Raw genomic sequence first — 12,944 nt, 5'->3', positions numbered from 1 at the left:
AAGCAGATGAGCAAATCCAACTTTATTGCCCATGGCCTTATTTACCTTCCACCCAGTAGCATGATAAAACTTCAATTGCATTTAATTCCTTTTCCGGAGTTCCCTTTGAACAGAACAGAAAAGGGGATGATCCTAACACTTTAGAAATTGGAGAAATGAGATCCAGAAAAACCAAAGGACCAAGGCTAGAAAGGGAATGTAATAAATAATAACTAGATTACAGAAATGATTCCAAGTCTTTTCAATTTGCTTCCTAACTAACTACCAGCATTTGTTTAAAAATAAGCTTTTCCATGCTATTCTCATCACTAGGAGAGTCTAGAGAGTGCACTGATGGGGACACACCAGGAGCTGGAGATGTTTGGGAGCCAACCGGCGTACCCTGAAAAACTGCTGCATAAGAAGGAATCCCTTCAGAATCAGCTGATCAATATCCGGGTGGAGCTATCCCAAGCCAGCACGGTAATCAAAGAAGTCTCCAGTACTGAAAGCAATCCCCTCCTTGCTTATTTTGACAGAGATCCCAGAGATCACCTAGGACGCTTCAGAGATGAAGGACAATTGTGCAGGCCGGCGGGGGGTTGGGGGTGGGAGAGAGGTGCAGGTACTTGGTCCCAATGGATCAGGTAGCTTTGACCCAGCCAGGCATTATTTATTTATTTATTTATTACATTTCTATACCGCCCAATAGCCGAAGCTCTCTGGGCGGTTCACAAAAATTAAAACCATAGTAAGACAATGTGCATGCACTACCTTGTTCAGCAACAAGCATGCACTACCTTGTTCAGCTGTTCCCAATAAACCATATCTTTCAATTGAGCAGAACAGCTCAGCGTAACCTCTGGTCTGTGTCCAGCCTGGATGGAAAGCATTGTCCAAGCATGAGCCACCTGGCTGCACATGGGCTTTGCCCAGCAGTATCCAATGCTTCAGCAGCAGCATGAGCTGCATCAAGCAGCCTTGTCCCTCCAGCCTGAGTCTGCATGGATTACTTGCTCTGGTTGCTTTGTCAGTGCACGTGCTGTGAGTGTGCCGGGGAGACCTGGGGTTGAAGAGAGGAACGTTTTGCTAGTTCAGCATTGTAAAATGAGTTCTTTCTTTCTTTGCTTTTCTCTGCTTTTCTTTTTTTTCCATGTAAAGAAAAGGAAGGGGAAAGAGAAGGCAAGGGAGAGAAAAACCTTCAACCCAATGGGAATGTTCAAAATCACCCCAAATAAATCCCTGCATGCCACGAATATGTTCTGTGCAAAATCACATTGAGACAGTCGGTGAAAACCTCTTGTTTTGAATGAAATCCTCTTTCTGTTCCCATTGTTTGTCCATTAGCCTCTCCTGAGGGCACAAATTTCATGCCAATTTGAATTAAGGCTTGTTTCTTCACACATTCAGCAAGTAAATTTCAGGAAAGAAGTCGCTCTTAGGAGGCGAGCATTTTTACCGATGCAGGTTTCTCCTCTTATTCGAGGTTTTGCCCAGCACTGAAGTGCACACCCAGGTTGGGCTGGCATCCAAACGGTTGGTTGGATTGTTAGCATTTTAATGCCAGTTCGTACCTGTGCACTCCAGGGTACACAGAGTGGGGATGGCAAGTAAATGTGTCGATATCTTGATGGGACTGTTTGTAAATCCCCACAGGCACTGGCCAACAGCACCATAGAATATGAGAACCTGGAGGGTGAGGTGTCAGCCTTGCATGATGACCTATGGGAGCAGCTGAACTTGGACATCCAGGTGAGAAAATGAAACCTCCAGACCACCCAAATCTAAGGGAAATGCTAGCGAATCCAGAACAGAACTTGACACAAAGGGGGAGGTTCAACTTCCTAGGTTGTCAGACAGTTTTGCTCATGAGCAGATAGAACGATTCTACCATTATTTTATTCTTGTAATGTTGTGAACAATAACCATCAGTATTCAGCAGAATTGCCCTTCTGCATAATGAAGACATCAGCCCTTAAAAAATTCTGACCATTGAGTTGTGTAGGTTTTTGTAGATTCAACTAAAACATCAGAGCCAGATTTAGGAAGCATGAATGCATGTTGCCCCTAAAGTCTGTACACTGCTACCATGTTCAGCTCACACCTATTGTGCATGCACATACCAATTATGTGCAGAGCTGGCTATTTGCATGTGCTATTTACTGGGCTCACAGGCAAACTGTCATTGAACTTTTGGTTCAAATCAGATGTTAAAATATATTAAGAAGGGACTCTGAAACCCTCCTCTCGCCTACACCTGTGGTAAACAAAGAAGTACAACATTTGCTAAGGAGTCCTTGGGGGGATCCGCACGTCGCTCCCAGAGCGCTTCTATGCGACCCCAGTGCACCCCGAAAACGATAGTCTGACTTCCCTGTAAAAGAAACGATGAAGAGCCGTCCATGCCGCCACCGCTGCCGAGGACAGCTCTCCGCCAGCGAGGAGAGCTCGGCAAAAGAAGGCAGGGTGAAGAGTGGAAGAAGCTCTCTACCCCGCCTTCTTTTGCTGAGCTCTCCTCACCGGCGGAGAGCTCTCCTCGGCGGCGGCGGCGGCATGGACAGCTCTTCATCGTTTCTTTTACAGGGAAGTCAGACTATCGTTTTCAGGCTGCACTGGGGTCGCATAGAAGCGCTCTGGGAGCGACGTGCGGATCCCCTCCTAATTCCAGGGACGCACTTAGAGATTTTTTCTAATAGCATCTTCCTGTCACAGAGTCCTATATTCCCCTAAACCATGATCTTTATAAAGCTTCGTTCCTCTCTTCACTTTGAGGGTTATCATAAATCAAATTGCACTCTGCATAATTCAAGATTCATTTTCTTGCCCCCCTCCCCCCCTCCAAATTTAAGCAATTTCTGCCGGGCATTTCTTCTTGATCCCCTTTCTTCTGATTCTACTGTCCTGTGTTTATACCATGCATAATTTTGTACACCCCTATAGGTGTACAAAATTATGCATCATATAGAGAATGTGGACTGGGAGACATTTTTCTCACTCTCACAAAATACTAGAACCTGGGGTCATCCCACGAAGTTGATTGGTGGGAGATTCAAGACAGATCGTAGAAAGTACTTCTTCACACAGCACATAGTACACTACCATAAGAAGTAGTGATGGCCACCAATTTGAACAGCTTTAAAAGGGGGTTAGATCATCTTTTAGAGGAGAAGGCTATCAGTGACTACTAGTCTTAATGGCTATGTGCTACCTCCAGTATTAGAGGCAGCAAGCCTATGTACACGAATTGCTGGGGAACATAGATGGGAGGTTGTATTTGCTCTCATATCCTGCTTGTGGGATCCTGGTTGACAGCTGGTTGGCCACTGTGAGAAAAGAATGCTGGACTAGATGGACCCTTGGTCTGTTCCAGCAGCGCTCTTCTTATGTTCTTAAAGCAGTCCAAGCAATTAAGCAGCCATTCTATGGGTTATTGGTAGCCTGTTTTCAGTTCCATTTTAAGCCTTGTAATTGATAACCTCTCTACTTTAGAGGTAGGCACAAAGAAAATGGCCAATGCTGGGATGCATGCTATTGATCATAAGGCAGAAGTGACTTCATGGTATTGTTTAGTTAGCCTTAAGGCCAAACAGACATTACTTAAAATGTGTCTATCAGCTATGTTGCTATTTCCCCGCCCCCATTTTTACTCTAGAATAGGGTCAATGCCCCTTGACTGGAGTCCTAGCATGGAAGGTAGGGGAGTTTTAAAGATCCAGATCAATGCCACTGTGTCTACTCAAGAGTAAAAATGAGGGGCAGGGAGAGTTGTAATTATAGACACACATTTAAAGTAATGTCACTTTTGGCTCGTAGAACCCTTCAAAGTAGAGTACAAACATTTGCCCATTTCAACTTCCCAGCTCTCCTGTCAGGTGAGTCCCTCTGCTACCAGGCTGAAAAGGCAGATTGTGAGACGTGGAGGACGTTGAATTAAAAAGCTGTCCCAGAGCTTCGCCCTAGTGACTTGCATTAAAGTTCAGAGATCTGAAGCCTCAGGACAAAAAAATACTGCTGGCATTGTCGTGTGTCACTCATGCCAGATAGAGTAACGATGTCTAATCCTTGCTTTCCTTCCTATGTAAATGACACTTGACCTTCTTGCTGCCCTAGTGAAAGAAGCCATTGTTTTCCTTAGTTGCTCTGAGGTCCACTTAGTTTCTAGACTCCACACATTTAAGCACCACCCAGGTTTCTGTGAAACCCGATGTGTGTGCATGTGTGCTTAGTGTGAAAAGAAAACCTCTGTTCTCCTTTGTGTTTATTTGCAATAGACAGAAGCAACCAGCTTTTAACCTCATGTTGTTCACTCTCTCTCTCTCACACACACACACACACAAACATGGTGTGAGGAATGTGGCAGTTGTGTTAATATGCCTCTGGATACTGCCTCTGATGCTAGAAGTATATAGTTATCATGACTAGTAGCTACTGATAGCTGTATCGTCCATTTCAATCAAGCGACCCCCACCCCTGTGCATAACTGAAGTGAATCACGCATATTGTGAGGACTGATCACCAGGTAAACTAGCTTATGATCCAAGCTTAAGGATGTTACATACTTTGAATAAAGGTTCCATTTATTTCTAAGAATGTTTGTGTTTGCAGTCTTAGGTGCACATTTGAGAAGATGGTTGGAGATCCATGGAAGGATCTCCTGGGATTTTTTTTTTAATTCTAATTTATTTTTAAACTATTCTACTACACCACCACCACCACTCAAAAAAGAACTTTAAGCAAGTTCTAACAAACCATTTAAAACAAATCACATTTAAATCACATCAAAGCACCCACTGCCACGTGTGTTCTTCAGTGGCCTGGTTCAGACAACACGCTAAACCATGCTGCTTCACCACAAAATGGTTAAGGGAATGCATGCATTCCCTTAACCATTTTGTGGTGAAGCAGCATGGTTTAGTGTGTTGTCTGAACCAGACCACTATCTAATAACCAAATTAGACATGGAAGTTGAGTCAGTTCATTAGTGTCAGACTTTTGTATCCCAGAATGCAACAGAGTACTCTTCATTAAAGAAGGTGGGAACAGCAAGAGAGAATGGTGCGTGTGTGTGTGTGTGTGTGTGTGTGTGTGTGTGTGTGTGTGTGAATGAGAGAGCACGCACTTGGCATAGGATAGGGGTGTGTCTCAAGGTAGTATGCTCTGCTTGCACTCCTCTTCTGCAGCTTGAGAGAACCCAGTATCTGTTCCAAAATGCCATAAGCGTCCAGTCCAGGACATTTGAGTGGCTCTTCCAAATGGAAGGCAGGAGCGTTACTAATTCCTGGTGGAACTAATTGATTGTAACAGTAGAAGGATCAGGCTGTTTCCGTGCTTCAGCTGGAAAGGTGCTCAGCCTGTTCTCATGTTTTAAGTGATGATAAGGCTGTGTTTGTATGTAGTCTTGTTCACTGAGTAATTACAGTGATCTTTAACTCCCATGGTAACTGTTTTACTTCTGCTTTGTCTGCACACACACACACTTCCAATCTGATTCAGTTCATCATCTTGATTTGCCCTGGTGTCTCCATGCCTGAATGGAACCATAAGAACAAAATGTTTAGGGCTGAGAGGTTGAGGATGAGGACACCTCCCAGGTGTACTGAGACATAAACTTGAGTGAACAGAACAGCCACATCTGTTCTCGTGAAAAGTGGAACACACACACAAAATGCCTGTGTTATACCCTCTGTGTTACTGAAAATATATCAAGCTGTTTATTCATTGTGCTAAAAAAAATGATGGGGGAATCCAATTTCAGTCCTTAAAATTAATCATGCAAATTAAGAGCAATTTATGCAAGTATACATATTATACATTTTTGCCCTTTCCAAACCAATGCATGAACAGAAATGCAGTTATACTCAGGTATTTGCATTTTTCCAATTGTTACAGTGTAATTTCCAATCAAAAATACATGAAAAATGCATATATGTGGAAATAATGTACAAAACTGCACTATATTAGGAGAGATTGCTTGAAAAAAATGTATATTAGGAAAAAGTGCGTATAAAGATACGTGTATTAGGAGAAGTTCACATGAAGATGTGTACAAATTTGCATGAAGATTTTAAAAAAGAAATTGCAAACTGATACCAAACTGGGACAAAACAAAATTAAGGTTGGAAAAGTTAGAAACGGAGTGAAACCGAAATTGCCAGATTTGTCAATCCCTACTAGACGTGTTATGCTTTTTAAAAGTAACAGAAAGCAGAGATGCCCAGTGATCCACATTTGGAGCTTTGTACCAGTCTTTGCAATGCTAAGCAACAGCCTCATTTTAAGGGGGAAAACAGGACTTTCAAGGCAATGGCATTGTTTAGACCCAACTTCTAATTTCTAAAGCACTCTGAGATCATCCATGCATGCTAGATGGCTGCTTTTTTTCTCCACCCCAATTGTCACTGGGCTTGAGATCATCTGGAGAAATGAGCAGGCAGTGAACTGGAGCCACATGGATACTTTGCTGTGATTTCAGCAGATCCAGAATGGTCCTGCAATTACAGACAACACAGCAGAGTCTATGTATATGTCTTACTAGTACTGCGCACAGGAAATTTATTCATGCAGCCAGAAACAGTCAGGAGGGCCATTTCTTGGAGCACTCCATCAGCTTGGATGTAAGCATCATCCACAATCCAGTGGATGGATTATAACAGTGTTCTAACAGCTTATTTCCTGAAAGGTCCATACGCCAGTGACTCCTGCATTAGCAACCTTGTGTGAAACTGTACAAATGGCTTCATCGGGGAATTAGATCAGCTGTTCATCAGCTAAGAGGAGTAATTGCCAGGAGTCACCATAGCAAAGTTTCCTCTGGAGAACCCAGGCCAAGTCTGGAGTAAAGTTCACTCAGGGATTAGGGTAGGGATGTACAACCCAAATCACTCGGAGCACACTCTTCCATTTTAAAAATAATAATAATTCCGCAGGGATGCATAACCACATTAATTATGAAAAAGTATTTTTAATTATAATTTTAGTATTCTCATCTCTGGAGCATTTTCTCTCTGCACTTAATCTCTCTGCACTGCTCTCCCTCCCTCTGAACCCCTCTCTGTTAACCCACCTCCCTCTTTCTCTGTTCCATACCGCATTCTCTTCTCCCTCACTGTATATCTGTTAACTCATCTTTTCCCATTTTTCCAATCCAGGGTTCCCCCCCTGCAGTCACATCTCTTCCTCTTTTTTCTCTGTTGCCTGCAATCACTTCCTCCTTCCTGCATTGAGCAGGGGGTTGGACTCGATGGCCTTGTAGGCCCATTCCAATTCTGCTATTCTATGATTCCCGTGGGGCAAATAACACACTATATGGAAATTATTTAACAACCACCCAATGAGAATTAGTTTTAAGTTTATTTTTATTTTTTAAATAAAAACATTTTTACATAGAGAAATTGAGGGGGGGAGAATGTGCTTAACCCTTTTGCTGCCTGCCATTTTCTGCTGCAATAACCCTTCCCTCCCACCCCACCCAGTGCTTTTCTACTGCAGAAATAAATGTGTAAATAATTTTTAGGGAAACGGAACATAAGAAGTGCCGTGCTGGATCAGACCAAGGGTCCATCTGGTCCAGCACTCTGTTCACACAATAGCGAACCAGCCATCAGCTGGGGACCAACAAGGCAGGACATGGTCCAACAGCACCCTCCCACCCATGTTCTCCAGCAACTGGTGCACACAGGCTTACTGCCTCAAATCCTGGAAATAGCACACAATGATCAGGGCCAGCAGCCATTGATAGCCTTCACCTCCAGGAATTTATCCAACCCCTGGAGGCGAAGGATATCAATGGCTACTAGCCCTGATGGTGTGTGCTATCTCCAGGATCCGAGGCAGTAAGCTCTGTGTGCACAGAGCTTTTACTGAAGAGAAAAAAGTGCATGGACCGGGAGCAGCCAGATCATTTATATTTAAAGTTATTATCCTTTCCAATGCCTTGGCCCTTCCAGAACGAAATGCTCAATCGGCAAATCCAGAAGGAGATCTGGCGGATCCAGGACGTGATGGAAGGGTTGAGAAAGAACAATCCCTCTCGGGGCACAGACACTGCAAAGCACAGAGGTAAGCGCCACTCCTTTTATCTCCAAGTTCAGGGTTTGTATTCATCATATCTGTATGCTAGGATAATCATGCCTTCTGCCGGCACATTATCTGAATATCTGCCACTCCCTTCCACAACACACCTATATAATTTGTTATCTGCCATCTGAAAACATTTACTTGTTTCTGCTATTTTGCTGTTGCAACCAGTGTAGGAGGACTGTTTATTGTAATTTGATGCCACAACTTCAGGGTTGTCCCATTGTTCTGAAATTATCCAGATTTGAGACATACCTTGTGGCTTCTGAATTGTGTAAAACAGCAACAACAACCAGGCCTGGATTTCGAAGGAGACAGACAACAAAGAGGTCCTGAAGCATGTGACAGCTTTATGATTCCTTTCAGTTTGCATAAGTCATTTCGGAAAGTCCACTTTCAAAAACCTTGCATTTATTTATTTTTTAATTGACTGTTCTCCATGTTGCACACCCCAGAATCCATGGAAATGAAGGGAAATGCCTTTTGTCCAATGGACATGGTGAGGCGGGGTGTGTGTGTGTGTGTGACTTTTAACCGTAGAGTAAGAAAATCTGCACAAAGAATTGTAGACCTTCATTTAGACAATCCCTTTGTATTGGCTGTGTTCATCCTCAGCAATATGATGGAATCTTGAGCTCAATCACTGAAGTCAACGTGCAGCATGTTTGCTTGCGGCAACCTGCATTCAGAGGCCAGAAATACTGCTTGTCTTTCCCAGGGCAGTCAAGGTCTATTTATTTGAGCAGGCATTTGGTTTTTGACTGAATGCACTGAGGCTCCTTCTGATGGTGCTGTTGTTGATGCTGTTGTTGTTATTTAGATGCTGTTGTTTTTCATTATGTCTATTTTTAAAAAAAATTAAGCATATTACATTTTATATTGTGTCATTACACTTTATCATCTGCTTTGAATACTTTATCTAAAATAGCGAAACTATCAAAATGACTAAAATAAATAAAAATCCATTTAGTTAGCACACCTTATCACCACTTATACTCTTATTTATCCTCCTTGAATTTGTCAGATCTCATTTTAAAGCCATTTAATGTCTAGCAGCCATCACCATATAATGTAGCAATGATCCCAGATATGTGATGTGTGAAGATATTCCTTTTTTTGGTGCATTCAAGTGCATTCCACTGATGGAAGCAGTTCTGTCAGTGGAACAGTGAGGGAGCTGATTTCCTTCTTCCTGCCTCTCTCTCTCTCTCTCTCTCTCTCTCTCTCTCTCTCTCTCTCTCTCTCTCTCTCTCTCTCTCTCTCTCATACACACGCGCGCGCGCGCACACACACACATACACCCTCAAAATCTGCTCTGGAGTGCTGGTAAACCATCCAGAGCATATTTGAGGGCAGCACAGAGAGATGCAGCAGGGAGGAGAAAGTCCCCTCATGCTGGCAGACTTGTGTGTTGTTAGGTTTAAACCTTTTTTTCATCCCTGAATCTATTGCAAATCTGCATTTGAGTTCTACCGTCTCTCTATCCACTTTACCCATGCTGTGCATAATTTTATAAATCTCTCTAATCCCCCTGCTTCCCCTTAACTGTCTTTGTTCTGAATTAAATAGCCCCCAGTGCTTTAGCTGTATCCTCCTAGGAAAAGTGCTCAAACCTTCTGATCATATTGGTTGCCCTTTTCTGCATCATTTCAAGCCCTTCAATATCATCTTTGAGATGTGGGGCGGGGGAAAGGGGGCGACACCCTAATTGTGCACACTATTCCAAATGCAAGTGCACGTTTCTTGAATACGCGTATTCCCTTCTGTCTCCTGCATCAAACCTACGAGGCTCTAACGCCCTCCAATGACTTCCACCTCACTAAACTAATGACAATCCATTAAATGGTAAAGCTCACATGATTTTTTTCCTACATCACTGTGAATACATATATGCTTTCCCCCTTACATCCATATGAGAAAAATGTGAGCGCAGTCCCCCTCAATAATAATTTGAAGGTTCTGGTTTCCAGCCCTGAAGCTGCATGAGAATGCAGGGTAACATCTCCCTATGAAGATGCAGGGTAATATCTCCCTATGAATCCATACGTAACTGCTGCACATATTGCTTTGCTCAACCTAAAAACATGAAAGCGTTATCAGTCCATGACAGAAAATAAAAAGTGAAACTAAATGCTACATTATATGCATAGCACATAGCAGATCCTAACTTTTATTTAACCTTAGTGTAAGTGCATGTGAGTCCAGTCAGACTCAGGACCACCATATATGGCTAGGCCGCACCCCCAAATAAATTCCCCCTCATGCAGGGCACCAGTTGAGGGGAGAGGTTTCTTGTAGCCCCCACATGGAGGGGGAAAGCAGAGGGGTGGGGAAGTTTAACACACACACCCCACTACCCATTCATGGTGGTCCTGATCCTGACTATGGCCCCCTGCACAGAAGAAGAAGAAGAAGAAGAAGAAGAAGAAGAAGAAGAAGAAGAAGAAGAAGAAGAAGAAGAAGAAGAAGTAGTAGTAGTAGTAGTAGTAGTAGTAGTAGTAAGGATCATCTATACAGTATGCATTTCACATCGCAAGTAATTTAGCCCTAAAATACTAAAACGTGTTGTGGAAAGCTAGGTATTTCCTTTAAAGTTAGGTGGGGATTTTTGAGAGCCAGTGCAGTGTAGTGGCTGAAGTGTTGGACTGGGAGTTGGGAGATCCAGGTTCTAGTCCCCACTTGGCCATGGAAACCCACTGGGTGACTTTGGGCCAGTCACAGGCTCTCAGCCCAGCCTACCTCACAGGAGAGGAGGAGGATTATGTACACTGCCTTGGATTCCTTGGAGGAAGAATAAGGAGGGATATAAAGGCAACCATCATCATCATCCTATGCATTTTGAGTTCCATAACTTTTCCCAGCTTTCTTTCCATCTCTAGCTTACCATTCCTAATGACTCATCAGTGGAAATGCATGGAAGGTTGACTCATCATTCTTTTCCTTTTCTGCTCTTTCTCCACAGTGGCCCTGGGCCCATCAGGAACCTACAGCTCTAACAGCCCAGCCAGCCCTTTGAGCTCAGCCAGCCTCACGAGTCCACTGAGTCCTTTCTCCCTCGTGTCTGGATCGCAGAGCTCCCCTACCAAGCAAGGCAGCAATGAGGTGGGCCAATTTAGCTTTGCCCAGGACCACTGAAGATGCAGCAAACGCAGGGACAGGCAACCTGGTGACCCCCAGATATTTGGAATTACAGCTTTCATAATCCCTAACCATGAGCCAGATTGACAAGGGCTTCTGGGAATTGTAGTTCAAAGCATCTGGACCACCACCACCACGCCATGCTCTAAAGCTTCTGTTTTGATGATTACCATTCCACCAGTAGGTGGCAACCCAGGTCTTGTTCTGACATGGGTGGTAGAGGCTACTGAAGTAGATTTTTCAGACAAAAGTCAAAGCTATACTAGAATGACCAGATTTAAAAGAGGGCAGGGCACCTGCAGCTTTAACTGTTGTGATGAAAAGGAAATTTCACCAGGTTCTCCATATATACAAATAACACCTGCAGAAATTCCCTTTTCAATACAACTGTTAAAGATACAGGAGCCCTGTCCTCCTTTTCATATGGGCACCCTGTCAGGAATAACTAGCACAAAGTATAGATTGCCGGTAACAGAGACATTGATTCAGAATGTCAATCAACTGCAAAATGCGACACCTGGAAATGGCCATTAAAACACAACAAACCATGAGTTTTTTAAATTTTCCCTTAGAGTAGAAATTAAATAGACCAGATGTTAATCACTATAAAATAACATCCATTGCTTTTGCTACCCCATTGACTTTTATTTGTTTAGCGGAAGCTGCTGAAGTTAGCAATTAGGACAGTAATTAGCAGTGGGAAGTTTACCCTACAGCAAGGCAGGCTCTCTCTGTCCGCTATGTTTGCTCAGTTAGCAAGTTACAAATGCTGGATCAGGACTAGTATCACTATAGTGTTAAAGGGGAAATTGTGTCTGCTGCTTTTCCAAAATGATCTGGATGCAGCTTTAGTGAACCATTGATCTCTACACCACATCAGATATTTACATTTAAACAAAAACTAATGGTGGCACAAAGAAAAGCTGCCATACCAAAAAAATAAAAAAATAAAGTAAAATTGAAATCACCTTGTAGTGATGGCTGCTATGTAGTGCATTGTGAAGTGGTTTCCATGGGTTGTATCCCATGTTACTCCTACTTAGTGTAGAGCCATTGAAATGTTTGGCTAATGTTGGATACAACCCTAAAACTCTGTTCAGACAACATACTAAGCCACGGTGGTTAAGCATTTTGAGATAAACATTATGGCTTAGCGTGTCGTGTGACCCATTCCTAACCATGGTGGTTATGCAACCACAGTTTAAACATGCTCACTAACCATTTGCTGCAAAAGGGTTAGCGGCCTAACCATGGCTTAATGTATCATCTGAACAGGCCTTAAGTTAGGGCGACCATATGAAAAGGAGGACAGGGCTCCTGTATCTTTAACAGTTGTATTGAAAAGGGAATTTCAGCAGGTGTCATTGGAGAATCTAGTGAAATTTCCTCTTCATCACAACACTTAAAGCTGCAGGTGCCCTGCCCTCTTTTAAATCTGGTCATTCTAGTATAGCTCCTGCAGCTTTAACTGTTGTGACGAAGAGGGAATTTCACCAGGGCCGGATCTACACTATTGCTTTAAAGCGCTTTATAACAGTTTTATAGCGCTTTAAAGCAGTTAAAGCGCTTTATAACTGTTATAAAGCACTTTAAAGCAGTAGTGTAGATCTGGCCCATGTTCTCCATATATACAAATGACACCTGCTGAAATTCCCTTTTCTCTGCAACTGTTAAAGATACAGGAGCCCTGTCTTCCTTTTCATATGGTCACCCTAATTCCTGATAGTTTTGCGGCATTTGTAGGATCAGCA

The 12,944-nt window shown here is 43.1% G+C and overlaps 1 protein-coding gene across 11 annotated transcripts in view; it reads left to right on the top strand.

The window, feature by feature from the left end:
- Window positions 1–12,944, top strand: part of PLEKHA6 (pleckstrin homology domain containing A6) — a 239,369-nt gene that overhangs the window by 199,644 nt on the left and 26,781 nt on the right. For all 11 annotated transcript variants that reach the window (XM_063142223.1, XM_063142201.1, XM_063142169.1 and 8 more), the window contains 4 exons: window positions 313–462; window positions 1,636–1,731; window positions 7,926–8,037; window positions 11,018–11,157. In XM_063142223.1, coding sequence (XP_062998293.1) covers window positions 313–462; window positions 1,636–1,731; window positions 7,926–8,037; window positions 11,018–11,157 — 498 coding nt within the window. The remainder of the gene's footprint in view (window positions 1–312; window positions 463–1,635; window positions 1,732–7,925; window positions 8,038–11,017; window positions 11,158–12,944) is intronic.

The sequence above is a fragment of the Elgaria multicarinata genome, chromosome 1, assembly GCF_023053635.1.
Source record: "Elgaria multicarinata webbii isolate HBS135686 ecotype San Diego chromosome 1, rElgMul1.1.pri, whole genome shotgun sequence".
In the NCBI taxonomy this organism is placed as follows: domain Eukaryota; kingdom Metazoa; phylum Chordata; class Lepidosauria; order Squamata; family Anguidae; genus Elgaria; species Elgaria multicarinata.
The sequence above is the reverse complement of the archived record's forward strand: the minus strand, read 5'-3'. Positions and strand labels throughout refer to the sequence as shown.